At 39.8% G+C, this 27,571-nt stretch overlaps 2 protein-coding genes across 2 annotated transcripts; one reads left to right on the plus strand and one right to left on the minus strand.

Moving 5' to 3' along the window:
- Positions 1 to 310: 310 nt before the first annotated feature.
- Positions 311 to 17,800, plus strand: LOC139741633 (aqualysin-1-like). Its single transcript, XM_071652212.1, has 8 exons — positions 311 to 427; positions 1,465 to 1,605; positions 12,749 to 12,878; positions 14,281 to 14,387; positions 14,741 to 14,882; positions 15,971 to 16,155; positions 16,740 to 16,911; positions 17,661 to 17,800. The coding sequence occupies exons 1-8, from the start codon at positions 311 to 313 to the stop codon at positions 17,798 to 17,800; spliced, it is 1,134 nt and encodes a 377-aa protein (XP_071508313.1).
- A 4,916-nt stretch (positions 17,801 to 22,716) lies between these two features.
- Positions 22,717 to 26,594, minus strand: LOC139741619 (fibropellin-2-like). Its single transcript, XM_071652197.1, has 4 exons — positions 26,570 to 26,594; positions 24,972 to 25,169; positions 23,726 to 23,908; positions 22,717 to 22,802 (listed from the first exon to the last, which is right to left on the minus strand). Exons 1-4 carry the CDS (start codon positions 26,592 to 26,594, stop codon positions 22,717 to 22,719), a joined length of 492 nt encoding a protein of 163 aa, XP_071508298.1.
- Positions 26,595 to 27,571: the final 977 nt, after the last annotated feature.

A 27,571-nucleotide genomic window follows, 5' to 3' on the forward strand; every position in this document is an offset into this window, starting at 1 on the left:
AATTTTTTACTCTATACAAACTTATCTAAATTTAATCGAACAAGGCGTGACTTTTTATTTGAAATTTGAGTTAGCATTTGTCGTGTTAGCATACTTCCTGTGATGGAATGATCCATTATCTACAGCAACATTTGCTATGCTCACTGACAGCCAAGCTGTTGCTTTGTTGTTTCCATGAGCAGTTCATGAGCATCGAGTTTCCGAATTTTTGTAGCGGTATTTCCACGGTGCCGAGACTACTGTTTTTGTATTTAAGTTCTTGTTTTTTTTTTAAAGTTGTTATTTTTCTTTCAACTACTATCTTCAGATCATGCGTGCTCTCACTCTGTGCCTTGTGGCCTGCCTGGCCGCCACCGCCTACGCCGGCCTGGCCACCATGAGCAGGGCCACCGAAAAGCTCCCCGACCGCTACCTCGTCGCTCTCAGTGTAAGCATCTTCATGCAGCTTTCCCCACCTCATTCTGTCTAGTTTAAGTGCCTAACTATCTGTATGGTTTAACTGCCTAACTATCTGAATGGTTTAGTGCAGTAACTGCCTAATTCCTTGTCTGGTTTATCTGCCTAACTGTCTGTCTGGTTTATTTGCCTAATTATAAACTTGTCTGGTTTACCAGTTTTGTTTGGTTTGGTTTTATTTTCCCATTATGCAATATTTCATTTAAAAAAACAACTTTTCATTGCTTTCAACATTATTGACAACAGAACACAATGCAAATAGAACTCGCAAATTTGTTAACAACGAAGACTAATTGATGTCAAATAAAAGAAATATAATTCACGAAGGGGAAATGCTGCCGGCCGCATATGGTAGGCCTTTTGCTTGAAATTAAGGTGGCTTGGAAATGGGGTATTGAAGAGACAGAGAGAAAACAAAGGGGAAAATGTACCGGCAGCAATAACTGCCTAACTGTCTGTCTAGTTTAACTTTCTCATCATCTGCCTAGTTTGATTGCCAAACAGTTACTTAGTACCGTCTATCTAGTTTCGCTGCCTAACTGTATGTTTAGTTTATCTGGCTAACTGTCTGTTCAGTTCAACTTCCTAACTGTCTATATGCTTTATCGGCCTGACTGTCTTTCTGGTTTATCTGCCTAACTGTCTGTTCAATTCAACTGCCTAACTGTCTGTCTGATTTATTTGTCTGACAGTTTTTCTGGTTTATCTACCTAACTCTATGTTCAGTTCAACTGCGTAACTGTCGGTCTGCTTTATCGGCCTGACTGTCTGTATGGTTTATCTGCCTAATTGTCAGTCTGCTTTATCGGCCTGACTATCTTCCTTGTATATCTGCCTAACTGTCTGTCTGATTTATTTGTCTAACAGTTTTGCTGGTTTATCGGCCTATAACTCTATGTTCAGTTCAACTGGCTAACTGTCTGTTTTATCGGCCTGACTGTCTTTCTGGTTTATCTGCCTGACTGTCTATCGTCATTTGGTAGTGACTTTCTTTCTTTTTTAAAACAGGATGACGTCGACGTGCACGATATCGCCGACCGCCTGCAGAAGGCTCTCAACATCCGACGCGTGAGGATGGGCAAGGTGCTGAAGGCCTTCAAGGCCATCCGGGCCCTGTCACTCGAGCTCAGCGAGGAGGCCGTGGACTTCGTGAGTACCACTTCAAGTCAATGTAGTACTTTAGTCCGATCCCAGGGAGCAATGTAATATTATCCAAACCTGGTGGGTGTTTCATATTGTAAGGGGGGTGTTAGAGTATGTGTACTGTAGAATAAAGTCACTTGTCAGGATGGCTTATTCTCACCCCGAATACATAATTTCATCCAAATGGATATATCACACAGAAACATTAAACAAACCAAATATCTGGGCGTCAAAGCAGTGACAAAGACAATGTGGTACACATTGGATTACATTAATCACCTTGTTGGTGTTGAGATTTATTCAAGGTCACGCATCAGAGCAATCAGTTTGATCTCTTTGAACCATGAAAAATAAAAAGAGTTATTATACATATACAAATGACAGAGATAAGAATGTACTCACATATACACTGTAAGTCCACTCTGAATTCAATAAAGGGGATTGGGTCATGCACTACCATTCAATTTTCGCGCAAAATGCTCACAAATACAGTTCTCGCGGTCGACTTAACATGCTAACTGATGGCGAATCTCGTCGGAGCGCTCAGTTCATGAAGTGAAGAGGAGCCGCGAATGATGACTTGAAGACATCTCTGCGTTGAGTTGACTCACACATACAGTTGGGGGGGGGGGGTCCATGTCCAAATGAAAGTTACTTCGGGATTGCTGCACATTCTGAAAGCTGCATGTCTGGTCCTCAAAACACTAAGTAGTCATTTGACTCTTCCTTAGGTCGACCAACATGATAACAGACCATTTCGAATGTCCAGTAAAGCGTCCAGAAAATATCATTCGAAACATCTATACAGTTGGGGGGGGGGGGTCCTCGTCCAAATGAAAGTTACTTCGGGATTGCTGCACATTCTAAAAGCTGCATGTCTGGTCCTCAAAACACTAAGTGGTCATTTGACTCCTCCTTAGATCGACCAACATAATTATAACAGACCGTTTCGAATGTACAGCAAAGCGTCCATAAAATATCATTCGAAACATCTTATCAACTTTGAACTGATGTACAGTAGACATGACTTAGTTATGTCAAGACGGAATTCTGTGTATAGATGCAAAAGGTTGAGTTTCTCCACTAAAGCATTCAAGTATATAACAGCTTGGTCTCTGAGAAATTTGAACACGTCCTTCCACTTCACAGGGCTTGGGGAGGAGAGCAGGGAGGTGGGAATCCACCTCCCTGGGGAGAGAGACTGATTCGAAGTCTTTTTTCCAATATATAGGCCCTACTATATATACTTTCCTGTTCCTACTATCCCATAATACTTATCTCTGGTATCGTACCCAAGCTTTCCTGACTAACCCTTCTCAAAGAAACTTTGTACAAAAACTTTATACAAAAACTGACCATGAATGGTAAGGGAGAGAGAGAGAGAGAGACAGAGAGAGAGAGAGACAAAGAGGCAGAGGGAGAGATGGGAGAGAGAGAGAGGGGGAGGGAGAGAAAGAGACTTAATACAAAGCATTTTACATGTATGCTCTACTCTGGTTCTTTGTACGGCATCACAAAGTGGCAAACTTCAAAGTAACGTAGAACAATACCAGCCACTTTTATGTGGTTTTCTATCTCTAAGTCACTGTCCAGTCATTGCCACTCAAGGGCGTAGCGAGGGGGGGTGTTTTGGGTGTTCAAACACCCCCCTTTGCCAAAATGGGGGTGTTTGAGGTGTTCAAACACCTCCCTTGGGCAAAAGGGAGGTGTTTGAGCTGTTCAACACCCCTCTTCAACAATGTTTAGATGTTAAAAAATGAAACAAAAGCTGTCTTTACCGCTTTTATTTCCGTTTTGAATCCGCCTTTCCTTTCTTTTGTGTTCATTTTCTTTCTCTCTCTCTCTCTTCCCTGCTTTGCTTTCTGGCCGAATCGCGAAGATACATTGCGCATAATGTTCATTGCACCGTTTACCGGTATTATACCGTACGCGGTACCGTAAATTGTGTATGATGCATAATATTAGCCGGGTTCACACGTACAAATTAGCGGGATGACGATCGCGATGCTCATCCCGAGTTTTTTGGCGAGCGTCCACACGTACCAAATTAGCGGGATAGCGATCGCGATCGGTATCCCGCTAATTTGGCGAGCGTCCACACGTACCGAATTATCCCGCTAATTGGTGTACGTGTGAACCCGGCTAATATGTGTGTGCAATGCATGCTATACCGATTCTGTGACGCGCTTTGTGTATTATCGAAGCATCGACGTTTCTACTTCTTCTCTTCTTTCTTTTCCTCCCTTTTTCTTCATGTTTTTTCTTTTTCTTTTTCTTTTTTTTTGCGTTTTGGGGGCGACCACACCCATCGTCCCCCTGGCTACACGGGTGTGGTCTGGGTCAGGTTCTCCCATTTGTTTATACACAAAATGCGTCGGTTACTTATCCAATGCTGTTTTGCGCCCTTTTCCATATGCATGGCAGGCGTTTACACCAAAAACGGCGATCTATCCGGTCTTCCCCTCTCCATTATCTTTTGTAAAAGTAATTCATGAAATTGGGATCTTAAGTCTTAACTATACTGATGCTTCATACATTTATTATTAGTAGTAACATTGGTTATACGAGCACAATTTCGCCGGCGGAGGGGAGGGGAGCTGAACCTTTTGGCTTTTTACCAGATTATCAACTTCCTTATTTTCCCAAAATAAAGTGAGAAAAAACGCTACACAATGCAGTGCCTCAAATTTTGATTTTTTGTTCTTAATAATTGAAGTTAATTTAAGCTAATTTGTGTGTGTGTGGGGGGGGGGATCCAGACTATTAACACTAATATAAAAACAAAAGCCTTTAGCTGCCACTTCCATTTCCGGAAAGTGAATAATTTTTATTCCTCCAAAGTTAAGCTGCTAGTACTCTGTCTCATGATTTGACCACAAATTTTGAAGATAAAATGATATGCAATAATTTGAATGAGTTTTGATAATATAATTATAAGACCCATTCATATCCGGGTTTTTTTCTTTTCTTCCTTTTTTTTTTTTTTGGGCGGAGGCGCACAAAACTAAAAGTTCCTAATTTTTCCACGATCGACACTCCTAATAGCCCTGTCATGACGTGCCAGTATCAGCAGACATAAGTTAGTTCTGTTCTGTAGTGTCTGGTGTGGGAATATTTTATTCGCAAATGCAGTGCATCTGTGCAAGATGAAAATGGGAAGTTGTTGCAATGAAAGATTTTTTGTAATGATTCAACTAGGTATCGACTAAGATTTTACACTTAATGTCTAAAATCATTTAATATCAAATCATTTGCATTTAATGCCCCTTTTTGAACACCTCCAATATTACTGGGGGATGCATGTATGTTCTTGAGGGACGCACATTGCACCGTGCATTGCTCCCCCCCCCCACACACACACATCATGGCGTAAATCCCGGGGGGATGGGGGGATATATCCCCCCCCCCCGAAATGGAGGAGGGGGGATGGCCTGTACAATCATTCCCCCCCCCCCCCTGAAATTTGAGGGAAAAAATGGAGGAAGCAGAAATGTGATTGCATCAATTTTGGCATAATTATTGCATGACGTTCGTACGCCCGCCTCCAGACAGGTAACAGAGCTGAATAGTCTTGTAGGATAATGTATACATAATTTTCTCAAGCGCTCGCTCGCTCGCTTCGCTCGCTCGCAAAGACAGTAATATCGACATAAGGTATGACCCAGACGTTAACAATGTCAAATAGTATAGGCCTATACATTGTAAACATGTAAATCCAAAATTTCACCAAAAGTGTGCACCAGATCGCTTAATTTCAGGTCTGAAAATGCAAGATCTTCCTCGTCTGAGAGGGGGGTATCCCCCTCCCACACCCTCCCCCCCCCCCCCCCCATTCGGTCGCTCCGCTCCCTCGCACAGATATTCCAACTCTAAGTCCCTCCCCCACCCACCATCATTACAGAACGATGCCTCTGGAATGATTGCTTTATTGACTTAAATCAAGAAAATAGAAAAATACAATACCTACAGGAAGATAATACCGGTACATTATTACATACAAAGAAATGGAAATCCATATTACCATTTCATTGAATATATTTGGGCATTATTCAGGGCTATGCTGCGTTTTTAAAGGGGGGGGGGGTCAAAATCACCTGTCAGTCAAGAAGAAAGAAAAATCAAAAGATAAGAGAAACAACAACAAAAATTCCTCGTTCTTTCAAGGTCTGATTTTCCGCCAAAAGTCGGCTGACAAGCAAAAGAAAAAAAAACCAAACAAAAACAAAAAGTCTTCATATTTTTGCTGCCACTTCCCTCATACTTTATATTTCATGCAAAACAGTGGTACATTCGATCCCTGTTAAGTGTGTGTGTGGGGGGGGGGGGGGGGGGCGCCAAGCTTCCCCCCCTCCCCGCATCCGCTCGTAAAAAAGAATAAAAAACTAACCAAAATGGTAATTCAAGGGTTACTAAACTGCTTTCGAAATCGACATGAAAGGGGGATCAAGAAATAAGATATTTTTCTAAGATTTCTTTTAACCATAATTAAAGAGGTACATAACGTGAAACATTGTGCAAAAAGTCTGGAGCCGACAAAATATTGCGATTCAGCATGATTCCTGGTTGACATTCTGAATATAAGCAGGATGTGCGCAGTGTACTCAGAACATCCGAACGGCAAAAAGAGTCGCTGCAATGTTGCGCAATGTGATGTAGATATACACCTTTGTACCTTACGCTTCGTATATATCAAAGCTAGATCATTAATAATTTTGCAGCGTTGCTTTACATACTAGTCTATATCAAAATGCCTTGCATTGCCAATAACAAGACTTGACCTGGGCTATTTCCTAACTTTTTCATGCATATAAAACACACACACACACACAAACACAAACAATAATATTAGAGGATGTTCTAAAGTGCAAATTTTGGATATCCTTCCCCCATTTGGTCACTTCGACGTCCCCTCGCTGGTCATACCTCCCCAAATCATGAACATAAACCGACACCATTGACTACCAGTGGCGGATCCGCCCCCCCCTCTCAATTTCCAAAGCGTAAAATATAGCTACAAAAGGCAGTTTTTGGACTGCAAAATGTCAAAATTTTCAAGCTCACTCGGTCCGCTCGATCGCATTTAATCGCTATGCCATTCTTCTGATGTTGCTGCCAGTAATTGCCAGCAGTTGCGCCCGGTGCGCCCCCCTTATTATAAAGTATAACGGCAGTTTTGAGACTGAAAAATGTCAAAATTTTCAAGCTCACTCGCTCCGCTCGCTCACATTTAGTTGTTATGCTATTCTCCTGATGTCACAGCCAGTTATTGACAGCAGTTGCGCCCGTTGCATCCCCCCCCCTTAATTTCCAAAGCCAAAAAAGTATAGCTACAAACGGCAGTTTTGGGACTGTAAAATATCAAAATTTTCAAGCTCACTCGCATTTAATCGCTATGCCATTCTGCTGATGTTGGTACCAGTAATTGCCAGCAGTTTTGCCCGGTGCGCCCCCCCCCCCTTAATTTCCAAAGTGAAAAATACAGCTACACAAACGGCAGTTTTGGGACTTTTATATGTCCAAATTTGGAGGCTCACTCGCTGCGCTCGCTCGCATATTCTTTAGTCTTTAAATAATTATTCTCCTAATGTTGCTGCCAGTAATTGCCAGCAGTTGCACCCGGTGCCCCCCCTTAATTTCCAAAGCGAAAAAATATAGCTACAACCGGCAGTTTTGGGACTGTAAAATGTCAAAATTTTCAAGCTCTCTCGCTTCGCTCGCTCGCATAATAATCGTTATGCCATTCTCCTGATGTCGCTGCCAGTTATTGCCAGCAGTTGCGTCCGGTGCGCCTCCTAATTTCCAGAGCGAAAAAATATAGCTACACAAACGACAGTTTTGGGACAGTAAAATGTCAAAATTTTCATGCTCGCTCGCTCCGCTCGCTCGCATTAATCGTGATGCCATTCTCCCGATGTTGCTGCCTGTGTAAATTGCCAGCAGTTGCGCCCGTTGCGCCCCCTTAATTTCCAAAGCGAAAAAATATAGCTACAACCGGCAGTTTTGGGACTGTAAAATGTTAAAATTTTCAAGCTCGCTCGCTTCGCTCGCTCGCATATAATCGTTATGTTATGTCATTCTCCTGATGTCGCTGCCCATAATATGCCAGCAGTTGCGCCCGTTGTGCCCACTTAATTTCCAAAGCGAAAAAAATATAGCTACAAGCGGCAGTTTGGGGACTGTAAAATGTCAAAATTTCAAGCTCGCTCGCTCCGCTCGCTCGCATTCATTTTAATTGTTATGCAATTCTCCTGATGTTGCTGCCAGTTGTGCCCCCTTAATTTCCAAAGCGAAAAAATATAGCTACAACCGGCAGTTTTTGGACTGTAAAAATGTTAAAATTTTCAAGCTCGCTCGCTTCGCTCGCTCGCATATAATCGTTATGTCATTCTCCTGATGTCGTTGCCAATAATATGCCAGCAGTTGCGCCCGTTGTGCCCCCTTAATTTCCAAAGTGAAAAAATATAGCTACAAGCGGCAGTTTGGGGACTGTAAAATGTCAAAATTTTCAAGCTCGCTCGCTCCGCTCGCTCGCATTCATTTTAATTGTTATGCAATTCTTTTGATGTCGCTGCCAGTAATTTGTCGTTTCACACCGTCATTCCATAATCCATAAGGAAAAAAATGACTGCGCAGGAATGTATCACATTCCGTTATGTATTGCAGTCCCAATTACAGTTTCCAGACTGACAGCACACGCACATACTCACACACACACATACACACGCACGCACGCACGCACAAGCATGCATACACACCCTCAAAATTACTTTTCCACGAGGTGCCCCCCCCCCCCCCTGTCTTGACCAACCCGCCACGGTACGTCACTGGCTGCACCCGTCCGGTTATGGGCTTGTAATCGTGGTGATGGTGACTATCGCCGAACATCCCCCCCCCCCCAACTCCTCAGCACGGATTTACGCCGTTGCACACACACACACACACACACACACACTTGTTCAACGTCCGTTGGCAAAAGCATACGGATTTGGGAGCCCACAGACACGACGTAGCAATTTGAGAAACTTCTGCTGCGTCCGGGCTGTGTTTGGGCCACGGATTCACTCCCCGTATGGATGATGCGCGTGCTCTCTACAGCCAACGAGCGCACAACGAATTGACACCGTGCGTCTTTTACGAAAATATATAAAAGACGCCCGGTGTCAGTGAGTTGACCGTAGAGAGCACGCGCCTCACTCAGCTCGATCAATCGAAGCGAAAGATCCTCATGCACCTAAAGTGCCAAGACGTGTCTGCGTGTTCCAAAATCCGTACGGAATCGGTACTCCCCACGTACGGATCTCAAATTTTGCCCACGATTTTGCACGTTAACAGCGTGCGGGCCACGTACTTACACCTTGCGCAACCGTACGGCCGACGTGCGTTGACGTACTCCCTTCCGGCGGTTGCCACTCCTCCGTTTTCAGAAAAAACGTGGCGGACGTGGCCTCCGCAAGAAAGGTACGGGCAAAAAAAACACGCATTGTGGGTTACCTGGGCAAGCTGTTGCCTTATTGTATTATTCTGCTATGTCTGAATTAATTTGGCTCTTTTTAAATTAATGATCCTTGCGTTGTGTTATTAATTTGAATAAAAATATGCAGTACTCGCTGCTATTAAGGGATTCGGACCAACACTGGCTATCGGGCGAAAGCTCGGTAGTCTAGTGGATATGACGCCTGTCTATAGTAATCAGGAGGTCGTTTGTTCGATTCCCATCCGAGTATGTAAAGCCCATGATGTTTTTTTTTATATCATGGCTTACTCAAAACACACTGAGTAATCGGTGTTTATACATGTTGAGAAGGGCGATTTTGTCAATCAGTTGCATTTAATTTGGCTCTTTCAACCACTCCAACCATGTTTAACCCAGTGACTTCCTGGGGTACAACACATTACATCTATAAGTTAAAGCAAAATTCAATGTAACTCTTAAGAAAAAGAATCAAGATAAATTTCCTTCATAACAACAGGGCTCTGGCACTGTAGAGGCGTGGGTTTGCCGCCTTCGACGGCCCTTCTAGTTCATATTGCCAATGAGTCGCATTGGCATAACTACGGGAAGGGGCATGGGGGGGGGGCACATGTCCCCTCAAATTGGCTGGTCAAAAAACCCAACAAAACATTTACGAAAGTAGGAAAGGAAAAGAAAGGAAAAGAAAAGGAAAGAGAAAGGAAAGAAGAGCAAACAAAAAGAAAGTGGAAGAGAAATACCCGGAAGCGTTCGCTACCTTCGCTCACTCGCATTTTAAATATCTTAAGCAATGCAGGTTATATTGATAGTTACTATTCTTATAAAAGGGAATTGGTTTGTATCTTGTGTCTCTATCTAATGTCATATTATTCTTTTACTTATAAATAATTTTAGTATATAATATAACTGCAAGGAATCGGGCGGAGGTTGACCTAAAATAGATGAATTTCAGTGGATAATGGCCTGTGACCAATAGCCTATTCCTATCATACCCACTATGAGAACGGAAGATGCCGATAAAATATATACCATCATGAGAATGGAGAAACAATACACTAGAACCTGGGGGCGTTTCATGAAGGAACTTGTCGGATAAAATGTCCGACAAGTCAATTATATCCGACAGGTTCAGAGAAATCAGCCAATCAGACTTAAGAATTTCTCAAAACTTGTCGGATATAATTGACTTGTCAGATATTTTATCGGACAAATTCCTTCATGAAATGCCCCCCTGTTCTCAGTATACAAAATTCCAATTTTTCATCGCTCGTAAAATCTAGGAACAAGATGGTTTTCAGTAGCGTGATCTGCCATGCCTGAATATCATAATACTTGGGTAACTATATTCGAATGCGGCATGAAGATGTACTTAATAAAAATCAATTATTGTATTTTGATGACGAATCTACGTTTTAAAGAAAATAAAGTTTCTTGTCGGTCGCTCACTCGCAGAATGGTTACGGACGGCAAGCGAAGTGCCCAAACAGTCATATTCGGCTGATAGCTTGTTTGCGGCTGATTATAGCTTAGGTGATGGAATTATCTTATAGGCTTATAGTGAATTTTGGTGACGAAATCACACTTCTATACCGTGAAAAAAGAGAAGTAAACTTAATGAAATTTCAGATGAGATCACTACGAACACAATACAATACAATAATAATAACGATAATGATTGATAGTAATAATAATAATTGTAATAAAAATGATTATGATGATAATAATAATGATAATAATACTACTAAACAGAATGACAGAAATAGTTAAGATAGATATGAAATAATTAAATCTGACATTTCCTTTTCCTTGTTTCCTGTTAATGTCACTTTCATATATTTGCATGTTTTATTTTTATGTCTACATGTCTCTGTATCTTCTGAATATGTAATTTCCATTGAGTTACATGTAAAGAGAACAAATTCCCATATGGACAATAAACGATGAATTGATTGAATTCACATTATTATCATAATTGTTATTGTCATTATTATTATTATCGTTATCATTACCATTTTTCATGTTTATCGGCAAAACTCCTTTGAGCTTCTTCCCGCTTCCCACCCCCTCTCTCCACCATACTTCCAAAGCGTTCCCGCTTCTCCTGTCAATCAATTATTTTCAGTTAAAATAAAGAATAGATCTAATCTTAAACACCCCCCTCTAAAAAATCCTGGCTACGCCTATGAACACCCCCCTCTAAAAAATCCTGGCTACGCCTATGTTGCCACTGTCCAGTCATTGCCACTAAATCCACTATTCAAGTAGGGTGGCAGTACCTCTTTTGTTTCATAAACTCATTCAACCTTTAGGTTGCGTGGTGGCACTATATAATACACTATGTACCAAGCAGCTATTGTATCTTGGTAATGAATAGATTCCAGCTTTCTGGTTCCACAAACACTATGTACAGTAAAATGGGCAAGTTGCTCCATAAACTTATATTACATGTCTTGGCATGAAAGCTACTATACATATTCCAGCCTTCCGTCATTACAATCTCTACAGTAAAGTGGGCTTGTTACTCCACCACTTTACAATATAGCTGTTCGTAAAGTTTCGAACAACTTACGAGCGACTGGTGATCAGTTGTGATGTGCTATACTTATCAGAATTTCGATAATTCTGCACAAGTACTGATCACCAGTCGCTCGTATGTCATTCGTAACTTTACGAACAGCTTTATGAAACAGGGCCCTGGTTGTCTTTCGATATGGTCATGTTACGTCACGAGACTCTAGAAACAAGTTATAAAGCAAGCCCACAAGTCTACCTCCAAAAACAAAGTTCGTACGATTTCAAAGTGTAGAACTTCATCTGAATGTACTCATAGAGACTGTATTATAGAGACTTACCTCTTGGAAGTCCTTGCTAAAATCTGTAAGACATAGTCAGTCATTGTCATCTTAACCCTATTAAACCAAATGGGATCCAGTTTTACTCTGGGCTCCACAGCCTTACACAAACATGACAAATTAGAGTTCCAAACCTGTGAAGATCCTTCCAGATTTTACGAAACTTTGTTTGTAATATGAGATAGGATTGGACATCCATGAAAGACAATGCTAAAGGAGAAACGAAGCAAGATCATTAAAGTGGTCTCTGGTCGAACACCGCTGACTATTTTTGTGAAAATACGCATACATTTGGGGCCATTTCATGAAGCGTTTTGCCCAAATTCGTCTGACAAATTTTCTCTCAGTCGATCAGATGCAAGAATTTCAGTTACTTGTAGCAGTTTATCAGATGAAAAAAAAGATGAAAATGCCCCCTGGTGAGTGCACTCTGTAGAGAGACAATCTTGTGGGCGGTGCATGTGGGCGGTGAGTTAACTCAGTAGGTACCTGGGTTCGATTCCCGAGTGCCACTGAGCAATGTTGTGTGTAATCATACCGTCCCTCTAGTAAGAGGCAAAACACTCTGTCCCTCGGATAGGACATAAAATGGAGGTCCCGTGTGTGAGAGAGTCACAACTAATGCGCGTAAAAGATCTCGCTTCATTTATCTATCGCAAAGGGAAGGGTGTTTAACCCGGTGAATATAGCCCCGCCTTACATCCAACTGGACCCCATGGAAGACCAACTATTGCAGCTGAGTATGGGCTATCTAGTTAAATCCTAAAATGAAATAAACATCAAACATCAACGCAAAACTTGATGGTTTGTCGTTGGTAACCAACAGGTACGCCGCTTCGATGGCATCGTTCACATCGAGGAGGACGGAGTCGTCCGCGCCCAGGCCGTGTCCTCATGGGGTCTCGACCGCATTGACCAGAGGGATCTCCCCCTTGACAACAGCTTCAACTCAAATTGTGAGTGATCGCTTCGGGCTCAAATGATGATGATTTGATTCAATTGGACTTGACTTGATCTAATTTCAGATCAATTACTTTGTTTTCTCCTTATACAAAAGCACATAAATGGTGAGTAGTAGTGAGCAATGTAAGCAAACATGACACTTGCAACAAATGACATGGAAAGATTTCAGCGCTTACTTTTCACTCGCATTCTTTTAAAAATTTCTTTAAAAATCCTGATTCTAGCTATTCTTTACTTATTTTCAATTTATTCATATAAACAAGATTCGTTAGTATTAATCAACGTTCATTATGATGGTTGTAAAGATAATTGTGATGATTATAAAGAAAAGCAGACAATCTGAAGAAAATGATAACAATAATGAAGTTGATGAAATGTAAAAAAAAAAAGTGAGGAAGAGAAGGAAAGAAAATCGAAAGCGAAGAAACTTCAGATAAGATTAATAATTTCATTCAGGCATTCTGCGTACCAGAAAAATTATTTTGTCAATACTGTTTGACGAACAACCCCTAGAATTACACCAATGCTCTTAATTTCAGCCTCGATTGTGACTTTTTAGTCTTCCAATGTAAGCTTGGGATAATGAAATGGAATCATCTGTGTAAATATGGTTCCTACATACTTCTACAAAAACTTATATCATTTCAAGGTTCGCAAGTCTGGAATTCTATACATATTGATACTATTATTGTGAATAAGACCGTAGGTGGTTTCAAGAAAGTTGTTAGTGAGCGTTACTTAAAAGGTATTCTAATACTAATCAATATGATTCTGTCTAGTAGCGAATAGATAAGAAATTAGCCCGACATGGACGTGTTTATAGATAATGACATCCTGTATAGGCATATTGTAAATGCTTAATGATTATGTCTGTGTGTGTGTGTGTGTGTGTGTGTGTGTGTGTGTGTGTGTGTGTGTGTGTTCGTGTATGAGTGTGTGTACGTGTGAGTCTGCCAATATGCATCAATTATAGTTCATACATAATTGCAGTTCATACAATGAAAAGATAAAATATTGTCTTTACTTTCCAGGGACTACGGCCCATTGCTTTCCCATTAATCTTTTTTTACATCTGTTACACACGTTATCGTGTCAATTCTGTTCATAATTGTCACATTTTCAATGTATTCTTGTGTTTTTGTAAGTGAAATGAATGAATGAACACCTAAAAATGATTTATTTTCATTATGCATTCGTTTGTTCACTAAAACATTACATCTACCAGATTGCATATTGGTTTACTGTCGTTATACCTGCTCAAGGGTCATCCAATCAGTGATATAGATCCTTTTAGAAACAGAACAGCAATGTGTGGATGATTGACGATTAAATGAATAATCGTAACTTCAGCTTGTTTACTGTTTGCTATCATTGATTTTCTTTTTCATTGACCAGACGACGGATCAAACGTCAATGTATACATCGTCGACACCGGTATCTGGCCTACACATAACGACTTCGGTGGTCGTGGCTCCCTCTTCTATGACGCAATGGGCGGAACTGTAAGTGGCGCATATTCACGCACATAGAATATAAAGATGTAAATATGACATATTGCTATTAACAGCAAATCAAATTGAGCATTTTAGAATTATATCACATTTTCAAGGGTGACTTGAGGTGTTATTTTCCATGCAAGCAGCCATGGTTTCTTCATTATCTGTCTCTGGAACGACACACGAATATTATCAAATCACAATCTAGCATTTAGTTATTACGTTAAACATGATAAAGTATAGGCCCACATATCTATGCGTGATTTCAAACGTAGCGGGTTTCATGCTTGTCTGTGTGCTACTAATTTCATCCTTACCAAAGACTTAATCTAAACTGTAGCCTATTAAATTCTACACAGGGAGTTGATTGCAACGGTCACGGAACCCACTGCGCCGGAACCGCCGCTGGAACGTCCTACGGAGTTGCGAAGAACGCCAACATCTTCGGCGTGCGCGTCCTCGGGTGTCTGGGCTCGGGATCTTACTCAGGCATTGTCGACGGTGAGAATTTATTTCATAATTCATTTTTTAAACAAAAATATCAATTTTAACCAAAAAACCACATTTATTTATTGTTTTAAACTTCTTTATTTAAAAAAATAGGATAAGATTTTAAGATAAATGCACACACATGTACATGTTCTATATACAGAGACAGTGTCGGACAAAAACCAAGACTGGGCATTTAGACCCTTGCTGTAACAACTGCAATTATTGCAGGTTTAGGTGATAGCAAACGACCTTTATAGCATTCTATTCATCCCGAATCGGATGACAGGGATGTGCAATCGAATGACGAAAATATGTACTGATTGTGCGGGTTTATATCTAAAATCATATTATGATTTATATCAAATATCATAGTTATATTTACATTATACTTCGTAAGATGTATGCACTCTGTAAGTCATTAAGATGTACTAAGTAAATGCGCATTCACTACCAGAGCATTCATCAATGTCAGAGGAATATTACATGGATAATGACTTGCAGAGAATAGAAATTAAAGAATGTTTTATCCCATATAGGCTTGATTAGTCCTCACACCACAGAACCTGTTTTGGGAGATAAGTACTTTATATCATTGATGACTGTATCTGTAACTTAGCTTGTGGTAGGTTGAATTTTATGGCTGCCACTGAACATTGATTGTGGTCGTGCACTGCCACCGGCTAATCTCAATCGGGGATTTAATGCCCAGAACAAAAACATGTATTTTCTCTATGTCAAATGGCGCGAGATCCATCATGCACTATTATAAACCCATACATCCCTTATGTTTGCTTTGCTCGCTAATAAACAATTCCATAATCACCTGGCCATAATTTGTCCGACGTTGCTAATATTACATACGACGAGCTAACATTTTCCAACAACAATGTGAATAATATGTGACATGCACAAAAATTGTGAAAATCGGTCGCATTTGAATGTTTATTTTGTTTCGTTTTTTTTGTGTGTGTGTTTTACAGATAAAGCGCAGTGGCGCCATATGAAGATTGTTTATATATTATCATCATCATCATTATCATGCAATATTCATGTAGGAAGATATCATTATCACTATGGTGATCATTGCTTAATCACAGGTATGAATGAGATCGTTTCCAGGGGCAGCACACCGGCCGTAGTCTCCATGTCTCTCGGTGGCGGCGGTTCGGCTCTGATCGACAACGCCGTCAGGACGCTCTACCGAAACGGCTTCGTTGTGTCGGTCGCAGCCGGAAACAGCGACGACAACGCATGCAACTACTCCCCGGCCCGTTCCGGCTATGTGAGCACTCATCATAACATCATTCCCATCGATTACCGGTGCTATAGACCAACAACATCTACCACGATAATTATGATCTTCCAATACTACTACTTTCAATCCAACAACTATTTTTACCTCTACTACTACAGTTATGTTGCTATACTATTGAATTGTATAGCTCCATGATATAACTTTCAAGGGAACGCTCACATCACTTGGCCATTAAAAGGTATGGCTTTGTTTTTACTCGCACCTTCTTCTATAAGCACAGCCTGGCTGCACTCCACGGGACACTCACTATTCCACTCGACTCTACTTTCAGAATGATGGGTCTTGTTGAGTATCATGGTAGATCAAAAAGTAGAAAAAATGTATAGTAATTAATGGATAAAATACTAAGAAACATTACGTGATTTAACCCATTAATGCAGAATAGATGGATGTTGAGTAAGGAGTAAGGACGATCTGGCTATGCCGGCAATAATTTAGTTTCGTGGGAAATGGAAGCAAGAATTAATTTATCGGGAAGTGATGTAAAATTTAGTATGTGTAGCTAGGCTTCATTTCTAATCGTTCTTCCCCGTTACTTTCCATCCTAACAGGCTGTCACTGTCGGTGCCACCGACAGCTCGGATGCCCGTGCCTATTTCTCCTGCTACGGCTCTTGCGTCGACATCTGGGCCCCTGGTGTCGACATCACCTCATCCTGGATCGGTTCCGACTCGGCCACCAACACCATCAGCGGAACCTCCATGGCTTGTCCCCACGTCACCGGTAAGTAGTTGTTGTTGCCCTCCCCCCCCCCCCCCTTGTCCGTCTCCCAATAAGCACTTATGGACCTTCATAACGACATACATCCCTTTCATGCAAGGAAAATATAAAGTGGAATACTAAGTGCTTAAAAACTGACGCTTAAGTATGAACGGAATTTGCAAGAACATTATTCGAAGCAACATTAAGTTAGAGAGCATTTGGGGAATTCTGATAGAGCACTGCTACCTCTACCAAGGAGCCCTGAACACTCCCTTTAGTACCTACAATGTGATCTTTTGATGTAAAATGGAGTCAAAAGGGGCCTGAGCTTTCGATCCTGGCAGAATCTACGTCAGAGGCAAAATGACCAAATGGTCATTTTGCCTCTGATTCTAGATTCTGCTAGGATCGAAAGCTCAGACCCCTTTTGACTCCATTTTACTCCATTGGCTCGCCTTTATTGGATAAGCAGTTTTCAGCAGCTTTTTTGCTACACTCTTTTGATGTAAATATAAACGGTGTACACGTGAAACACGAAAGAAAACTAAGCGTTACAAGTGATAACACTTTTACATCTTTTAAGATGTTAAGAATCGTGGGATTTGAACGCGTTAGTAGACTACTATCATTGTATGCATCCGTTAGACAGAAATACATGTATAAACACACTCGCAACGCACACACGCACACGCGTATCATAAAATGATTCCATAAATGGACAATCAGAATGAGTATTATCAGTATTACTTTGTCATCCTTGCTCCTGACAGGTGTCGCTGCACTCCTTCTCCAAGCCAACCCCAGGGCCACCCCAGCCACCATCAGTGGCTCACTCCTCAACAACGCCTCGTCGGGCAAGGTGAGCGACACCGGTCTCCTCTCGCCCAACCTTCTCCTCTTCACCAATTAAAAAGCTGGAATCCGACGTGCAACCATGGTGTATGACATTACAAAGATTGCCTTTTCTGCTATGTGATCCCAATATCTTGACCCCGACAGAGGCCAAGCTCATGAAAAGTAAAAACCACTGACTTGTTATGGTGTCTTCGTCATGAAATCATTGTACATAAAATGCTGGCTCTATTGCTTTTATGAAATTGATTGATTCACTTGAATTGGATTGAATTAAACTGGATTGAATTGAAAAGTACAATAGTGGTGTTGAATATGCGATTTTGTTATTGTTGCTTAAAGAACGATGGCAATAAATAGATCATGAGCAAAACAAATGACATTTCAACAATGGCTGCCTAGATGGTTGTCCAGATAGGGAGACCGTGAACGAGACGGGCTCGAAATGGGTCCCAGGCACAACATTGATGGACAAAGCGAAAGGATCGTATAACTACGACCCTATATGTATTCATTATTTCGGGAGACAATATCAATCTGAAACTCAGCAGACAATAAAATTACATGTATTTGAAAATGAGAGGTATGTTTTCATCATTCCTTATTTTTGGGAGAGTAAAGCACACATAGATTGAAAATAGACTAGAAGTTATATGTGCATGCAGATATATATATATATATATATATATATATATATATATATATACACAAATGTATATACATATATATATATATATATATATATACAAATATAATAACGTTTATACAAGAATATGACTAAAGTTTATCAGTGCTTTATTGCTACTCCGAGTGCTACTCATGCACCGCTTGGGAAGCGATCATCAGGCAATTCAATTCAAACAATTGCCAAAATGATTGCATCCCAAGCGGCGCGTGAAACTCGGAGTAGCAATATTTAAAGCACTGATGAACCTTTACTCATCTTCTTGTGTAAACGTTATTATGACATACTCTGCCACCCAGACATCGAGCACTCTACGAAGATATCCTATCCGAAGTATATATATAATATATATGTGTGTGTGCGCGCGTGTGTGTGTGTGTTGGTGTGTGTGTGTGTGTGTGTGTGTGTTGGTGTGTGTGTGTGTGTGTGTGTGTGTTTGTTTTTTGTTTGTTTGTTTGTGTGTACTTTGATCACAGTTTTAAAGCTGTAGGAGGTAGAATTTTATTTCTTTGCAATTATGAGACTAAAAAACTTTCACTTAAGGCACCATCGTTTTATTTAGAAATGTTAGCTGCCTGGGAAGATTTATATAACTGCAGAAGTTTTGAAGAAGGGAAAATTAATCCAATTATATTTAATAATAAAGATTTTTTATTGAGAGGGAAAATGATATTTAATGCAGATTTATATGAGCGGAAGGTTTATCACTTAGAACAATTATTTGATAAACAATCCATAAGACCAATTAGTTATTTTCAAAGTTTAGGTTTACAAAGTGAAAATATTGCTTATGTATGGAGTTTTTGTGAGTCCATTTTGAAAAGTGGGAAACATGATGGAATTTTATGCAATTGGTATGAAGTAGATGTCAGTGATTTTAATATACCTTTAAAGTTTTTTGGCCAAATTACAGATTTAAAAAAGATACAATCCAGGAAGATTTATTCACATTTCGTGTCTCTTTTAAAGCAGTCTTACTGTTTAGAAATTAGAGATGGACACCAAAAATTTGTTTTCGCTGATAAAAGTATGAGAGATATTTTTATAAGGCCCAGAAGTTCAACTCTAATTGGAGACTTAAGAGAATTTCAATATAAGTTATTACACGGGGCGATTTATACTAAGGAACAGCTCCTAAAATTTGGTTTTGTGGCTGATAATTTATGTTCCTTTTGTGGAAAAAGCTCTGAAACTTACTCGCATTTATTTTGGAACTGTGAAAAAGTTAAATCTTTATGGCATGATTTCATTGAGTACTTTCAGTTAGAAGAGTTACGTAATTTAGCTTGGCGGGATATACATATTGGTTTAGAAGGAACTTCTCACAGAATCAAACTGTACAACACTCTTATTCTTATAGTTAAACATATGTTATATAAAGCGAGGTCACAGTTAATAACACCGACATTGGTAGAATTAAAAAAGGCATTAATGCAATGTCGAAAGGAAGAGAATGATATTGCCATAAGAAGAAATAAACCGGGTTTGCATTTGCTGAAATGGGAATGTTTAAAAAATTTGTAAAGGATTAGTTTATTTATGCACCCGTACTTCTCCCCTTTTGTGTGTGTTTGATTACTGACTTCTTTTCTTTAGATATTTTTGAGTTCAGAGATAAGTATTGTGTATATAGAATATATATGCAGGTATGTGGATATGTATATTGTGTGTATGATATGTGTATGTGCATGCATGTATTGTGTGTATGCAGCATATATCCTAAGCATAATTAGCATAATTATTATGTTCTGAATGCGAGCAGAAATAGCTGTGTGTTGTGGTGAGTGAATGTGTGTGCAGGGGGTGTGGAAGTGTGTTTAAGTGGATGTGTGTGTGTGTGTGTGTGTGTGTGTGTGTGTGTGGGTTTAAGCGGATGTGTGTGCAGGGTGGGTGTGTAAATGGGTGGGTGGATGAAAGGTGGATGAGATGAGAGGTGGATGAGAGGGAGTGTGTCTGTCTCGGGTAAGGAGGTGGATGTAGTGTAGAGGGTGGGGAGGTGGTTTAGAGATGAGAAGGACGTTTTTTTTTTTTGGGGGGGGGGGTTTAAAGTTTAAAGTTATGAGTAGTTTGAGGGTTGGGTATGGTGGAAAGGTGGGAATGAGGGTGGTTTATGTTGTTGTTGTTGTCATCGTTCTTTTGATATAATAGAAATTTCATTTCCTGTTTTTTTAGTGTTTGGCTAAATTGCTCACAAATGCATATATGAATTCTGCTTGTTTGTTTTGTAGTTAAAAAGGAATGATCGGATAATTCATTCTATTTCCTCTCTTCTGTTTGATATCTGACTTAAAATGAATTGAATGATTATTCTTGTTTTATGGATTATGGATTATGTCTCATAACTGTAGGAATATCTGCATGATTTATGACAGATGTTATGTAGAATGTGTGTATTTTTTTTGAATTGTTATATTCTCAAAGGAAATGGAATTAATAAAAAGATCACTGAAAACAAAAAAAAGTGTGTGTGTGTGTGTGTGTGTGTGTAATGTGTATACAGATAGAGAGAGGGGAAAGAGAAAAGCAAGCTTGTTGTCGTCACTGAATCAGGACTTTCAACAGAATAAATGAACAAATTTTGCTTGAAGATCTTCAACTGGTTATGTACCATCACTTCGAACTTTCGCCCACACTATCCTGGTTGTGTATTTTTTTTTAAATCTTCAATTGCAGTCTATGTTCATGTTATGTTTATAAGGTAGCAATTTCATCACAATCGAACATGAACAAAACAAAAGCTTTTTTGAACTTTTCATGTGCTCTAACCGATCACTGATTAGTCAGAACCACACTCCGGAATTTTAACAACTTATGATTTTACTCACCTCGAAATTCTGCCACAGAATTATAAAGAGAAACTGTAATAAAATCATGTTTTACTATATCGATAATATAATCTAATATATTCCATCGTACACAACACAAAAAAGTACTTTGACGTTTGGGGTAGGTACTTTTCGTTTGTACTTCATCTTAAGAAACATAGTTTACTCTTTAGTCAAGTTTTAAGAGTATGTCAGTGTGAGAGATGCGAGATATCAATCATGCTTTCTCTTATGTGTACTCGATGAGTAGATTAGAGAGAGGATGGTGCGATCGCAGCTTTGATCATGCTTACTGAATGTTGTGTCCGAGTATAGTGAAATTTTTCTAAACATTAGTCGAAATTAATCAAAAGGCCTAACTTCTTAGCATCGACTCCATCATAACTGATGTATGAATGTATGTGTGAGTGTAATAACGCTCATGAACAGATGCAAACTTGATCATGGTGTTGCGTTTTCTTCATGGCAGTGCCAGATATGTAAATATCTTCGTAAAAAAAAAAAATCCTGAAAGAACAAGTGAAAAGTGTGTGGATGTGTGCGCTCATGAGTGCCCATAGTTGGCTCATGCATGAAATATGTTAAAGATGTAGGGATTGAATTCTTTTCTCTTCTTACGTATTCATAGATTTAGATTTTGGCCAATCTGGCTCTTTTAGAAGTGATTTTTTATTTGTTTTGTAGGGTTTTTGGTTAAACATTTAAAAGACTTACAGTACATGTTTATAATGACTTCATTGTTTAAAGAGTGTGCTTGTATTTTCCTGTTGTTCTCGTTAGCGTTGTTGAGTATGACGATTTGTTCTTACGTAGCGGGATCAGCACATACCTATACCTCAAAAGAGAAATCGAAACATTTGCTTTGTTATCTTGAAATTAATCGGTTAAAGCAGGGATGCATATTCAAAATGATAATTATACTGAGAAACAAACGTAGTGACAACGAGTTCAAGTAAACTACCACATGGAGATCGCAGTGTGCTTAAGAAGATGGTTTATTCATTACTCTTATTCAAGTATTATTCATAATAATTGTATGAAAATGGTTCCATTACATTCCATGTCATAGCGTGTCTTTATGTGCATAGAAAGAGAGCAAATTTCATTCTTGTATTGGACAGTTCATACATGGCATGTGATTCTTAACACCAAGAGTCTGTGTAGTTGAATAAGTCCATCATGTCCATGTCATCATCATCTTCTTCTCCTCTTCTTCTTTTTGTTTCTAGATGATAACGGTGATTGTCGCAGTGTTTTTGAGTGTTAGTGTAACTGTTAGTGATGTTAATTGGTGTTCTGAACGGTGTTAGTGTTATTACTGGTATGTGTGCTACTGCTCGATACACCACTAGCTATTCTTAATGTCATAACCGATGGGTGAGACGTCTTGTCTACACGCACATTGCATCAGCTGGGTATATTGTCGAGGCAGTCATCTGCAGTACCAGTGACGCCTTGCAGCCCTTAGTTCTCCTCATTTTCCTCCATTAAAGCCAAAATGCGCTTCAGCAGTTCAGAAGTCGACCTCGATATGTTGGACCTTTTGCTTCCTGTAGCAAGATTAATGACGGATGCAAAGAAAAAACAACAATAAAAAATTTGTATGGTATTGTAGCTAACTGCTATCACCTAACTGGTCATACGCACAATTTTGTCATCATTATAATGAATGCCATCAATTGAAATCAGGAGACGCGTTTTGACGACTCAAATCTGAGTCACCGGCCTAAACATCTGTCTCATAAAACTATCAATCCTATACTACCTACATTTAAGAATACTTATAATCATAACTACAGGCTTACAAACGTCGTGGCTCTACAAGTTATACTTAATGGTCAAAAGTAGCCATATCAGATGACTAAATATTATCCATACAATCATATCATTACTTATAATCATTTCTAGCTGTCGTTAACAATAATTTGGCTATCTTATTGTTGTGATTAAAATACAAATCGTTCTCCTGCTGGCCAGTTCTTCTTTCATGTTTTCTTTGTTATTTCTTGAGACAGTCCTTATGAATGATTTTTACAAGCATCATGGTCATGTGCATTTGCTGTTTAATGATGCTGGTTTCTTTCATTTCTGGAGGGAGGAGTCTCACTCTTACTAAACACAATGCAGATAATAGAATGAAATAATCCTACACAAAACCCTGAAACAAGACTACTCATGTGAACAAACGGCAACAGTCTTTTTTTTTTTTTTTTTTTGAAGTGGCGGTTGATTGGAAATTAAAGATTTCTCTTACACTAAACAGGAAAAGGTGCAATACTTAAAGAAATTATTAGGTAAAGTGGCATTTTTCTTTTATTTTCTTGGAGTAACCCAGTGAGAAGTTCGCAGCGAAATTTTGAGGACACAATTTGACACCATGATCTGCTATCCCTTAGAAGTTTAGGGAGAGTTGTAGAAGTGGTGCTTATGACTCTAAATTCAAGCTTTCAGAAGCTCTTGTTTCCATACTCACTTGGCACGCAGCTCCCGTTAGGGCCGATCGTATAGGCGGACCAATCGTCACATGAGCACCTCCAGCCGAACCGGTCCTGAACGCACGTCCCCACGCCGTTACAGTCGTTGGTATCTTCGACGCACTCGATCTCGGAGTCCCGGAGAGACAGATCCAGCATTGCGAACTCGCGTTTGGTCATCTCTATGATTATAGTCAAACGTTGGGAAGGGATATATAGAACAAAAACAAACAACCGAAGTAATATCACTATATTACATTCTAAAGCCCACCGCGCACTATACGATTTTCGGTTGCACGAATAGCCTCAGAATAAACACGCTTGTTTTTTGCAGATCCAAAGTCGTATAGTGTGCGGCGGGCTTTTACTGCATGAGAAAATGCCGAAACTAGGAATATGAATTTCAGGGCTTCACTCCCATGATTCTTTGGCAACTGATGAGAATGAATTAGGTTATCTATTTTTTTTTATTTTTTTTTCATGAGAGCTTCTATTTCCTTCTTCGCAATAATGTTATGCAATTATCACCACATCCGCTTAATCTCGTCATCTCGTTAGTGACTAGACCTCGTAAAGCCGAGTATAGATTGAGGAACTCCAAACTGCATTAATATAAAGAGGGGAATCATATCATTACAGAATGATTTAGATCGAAAAACATTATGAATTTGAAAATGGTGATTTAGTCCTTTGGTTCCGAGATGGGAAATTCTCTGTGGCTTTTAGTACGCTGCACACAAGGATTCAACAGCGAGTGTCAACAGCCAACAGAGATCCAGTAATGCACAGGTGTAAGGTATTAATCACATTATCTTCAACACGTTGTATACTGTGTCAATCGATGGTCGGGAAGACGTTACAGATAGTCTATACCCGCTTTGATCTTTTTTTTTAACGTGGATGCCAGAATGACTTCTATTCTTGATGCAAGTGGCTGCTATTGCAGTAAATGTATCATTGTATACTCGCAGAAAGTTAACGTGAATTTTTATCAATCAATAACGCCAGGTTCTGAAAGCACCTGACATCTGCATCACACCACCGCGATTGTTATCAACAGCGATTTGGAAAACTCCCAACGGCACTATAGGTTGCAACCCTGTGCGCTTGCTCGGAATAGTTCTCATACTATATAGCAAAGCCCCAATGCAGTATTGAAACTGATAATAATGTCATGTCTTCACCAATTTTCAAAGTGCAAAAGACCAAGACTAGAAGTATATATTTTTCAATATCGTGACGTACCGTAGCAGTTTCCGTCCACGCCATTGGAGCTCCCGGGGTCACATATGCAAATGTACTGTGACGGATGGCGCGTATTCATCGCACATGTTCCGCGGCCGTTGCAGTGGTCGGTGGCGGAGTAACACTGATCCAGCGTTTCACGCTTGTCAATCGCTTCGGTCATGTACTCTCGAGCGGCCGTGTCGGACTTATCGCCTTCTGCATAAGAAAGTCAATGAAAAAAAATCACAATCTATTGATGAAAGGGATATACACTAATTTGACTTAATTGATTGAAACACATTTTTTAGCAGACTAAAATACAATCAAGATAAATCAATATTACGTAATTTTATATAATTTTACACAACATCTCAAATCACATAAAAAAAAGAAGCGCAAAGACGAAACCCGAGACAAAACAAATAAATAACGTCCTCCACCCCTAATTCGACATTGCACAACCAGAAAGAAGTGCCATACTAAATCAAAATTTTGTACGTCGAAACGATATTTCCGGTCCCCTGATAGAATTCGACTTCACTGGTTTAGTTTACCCTGCTCATCTCTGACACGATCTTGGAAAGATTGTACCTTTTGAACAAGGTAGTAACAATGATGCGATACCACGACAACGAACAATCAATATGTAGGTATGCTGCGATTAATAGGACAAACAAAATGTTTGTCCTTTGCTCTTTTTTTCTCAAAAAAGTACTTGCAAGCCAAACAGTTTTTGATTAAGATTTGACAAAGTCTACTTTGAAGGAAAAAAATCTAATGGGGGAAAAGGAGAGGTGTGTTGCCCCACTGGCACTGCGCCCGTATTGCCATCACAGATGGGTAGCCCATTCAAGCATCTAAAACGCGCTACCCAGACTTTCTCCTGTAATCTAATGCTGATGAGAAGTTCGGAATAAAGTTTGCAAAGCATATTTATGGTTATACTGCAGTGATGCAATTCAGTATGGCATGTTTGTAGGTGGAAAGTCCTGCTCTGTAGCATGCAGCATACATTGTTGTAAGCAGTGGCGGATCCAGAGCGGGGCGCAGCGGGAGCGCGCCCCCTCTTTATTTTTTGTTAAAACAAAAGAAATAACAAGAAAAATAAATGGGGGGCGTGCACTCTTCTTTCATTTTGTGAAGGCTCCTCCCTTAACGGAATTCCTACATCCGTCCCTGCATAAGTGCGTTATTAAAGCACGTTTATCACGGTAATTCATTGATCCTCGCGTAGACGGTGATCACTGCATGGTGGTTGGTCGAGGAAAAAGGAAGGATTAAACAAAAAAGTATATAGAGAATTACAAATCTAGGTGCAGAAGTTGGCAGCAGTTGATTTTTTTTTTCATAACAAGGAATGAAGTGAATCTTTCTCCCTCTAAACATAATTCATCATTGAATATTGAATATCCTTTTAATATCTACAATTAACCTTTACCCTTTACCTTCGAGAACGTTCCAAGTGAAAGCTGAAGGTACGGCAAAAGTAAAAACTGGCGGATATTAGGTCTGCAAACTGTATGCACGCGCGCACCCACGGTTTACACATATCCACTTACCTACACGCACACACGCCCACACACACGAATTCAAACAATGCCGCTACCCTAGAGTACCTTCCGGGGTTTCGCTTTCTTGCATCTTTTCGCCTTCTCCACTGTACTTCTGTTATTCATATTCTTCTACCTTAATCCAATCGACACATCTCCGATTTCATGTTTTCCAGACCGTGATGTGTAGAATGCCAGGTCGGTTTCTTTCAATTCGCTTTTGAAATTCTATGATCTCGCAAGCAAACAACGCGACACGTCCCAGCTCTTCAGAAAGACCATTGATTCATTGTTTGTTACAGCTATCATCGCCAGTCCATCTATACCCACTCCATGGTTCGCGGTCATGCGAATAGGCCTAATACGTTCACCTTTTTCAGACGCACAGTGTACTTCATTGTGTACAGATTAATGTAACTGATTTCCACTCTATTGTGGTTCACGCAGTTAAATGATTGTACGGAATCTCTCCTCACTCCCCCCCCCCCCCATAAGAAAATACAATTATACAATGAAATTAAGAGGATAATGATGTGGATGATTTACGAGGAGGGTGAATATATTAGTATGGTCTCATTTAAAAATTGTAGCTCTTTTAGCAATGTCACATGTACAATATGAACTTGTTTTCCTGAGGGCCCTGTTGTTTGAAATTGTCTCATCATCAACTGATATATTAGATATTTCATACACCTGAAAGAGAGACGTTGTGAGTATATCCGGGTCTCAAGTCCATGGATGTCCAATCCGCTTCAAATTGACAGGATGTTTAGAATTTGTGCACTGATAGCATCATTCTTCATGCGAAAGCTGGCAGGAAGACATTAAGTGAGCATAACTTACTTCATTTCTTACATGTATACGAAATAATCATTATGCACGGTTCCGGCTGCAGACCTATACACCAGCGTTTCAAATTGTATTTCGCAGTCTAAATTATGTCAACCAAGACTCACCCAGACCCTCACAGATACAGTGTGTCCATGGTAACACTTTGATGACTAGCTGAAGTAGATATATAGTTTAAATTCATTTAGGAAAAAATAAACATTATACACTCATTCATGG

Source organism: Diadema antillarum, unplaced genomic scaffold, assembly GCF_040938485.1.
Source record: "Diadema antillarum isolate AM-2024a unplaced genomic scaffold, OU_Dant_1.0 seq00000941_RagTag, whole genome shotgun sequence".
Classification (NCBI taxonomy): domain Eukaryota; kingdom Metazoa; phylum Echinodermata; class Echinoidea; order Diadematoida; family Diadematidae; genus Diadema; species Diadema antillarum.

Bases quoted from the DNA above. Each gene is read 5' to 3' on its own strand.
- LOC139741619 (XM_071652197.1), bottom strand. From the start codon at position 26,594: ATGCAAGAAAGCGAAACCCCGGAAG. The intron at 25,170-26,569 runs GTACTCTAGGGT...TTTCTTATGCAG, and splicing joins AGAAAGCGAAACCCCGGAAG to AAGGCGATAAGTCCGACACG. The intron at 23,909-24,971 runs GTACGTCACGAT...CTATAATCATAG, and splicing joins CGTGGACGGAAACTGCTACG to AGATGACCAAACGCGAGTTC.
- LOC139741633 (XM_071652212.1), top strand. From the start codon at position 311: ATGCGTGCTCTCACTCTGTGCCTTGTGGCCTGCCTGGCCGCCACCGCC. The intron at 12,879-14,280 runs GTGAGTGATCGC...TTCATTGACCAG, and splicing joins CAACAGCTTCAACTCAAATT to ACGACGGATCAAACGTCAAT. The intron at 14,883-15,970 runs GTGAGAATTTAT...GCTTAATCACAG, and splicing joins TTACTCAGGCATTGTCGACG to GTATGAATGAGATCGTTTCC.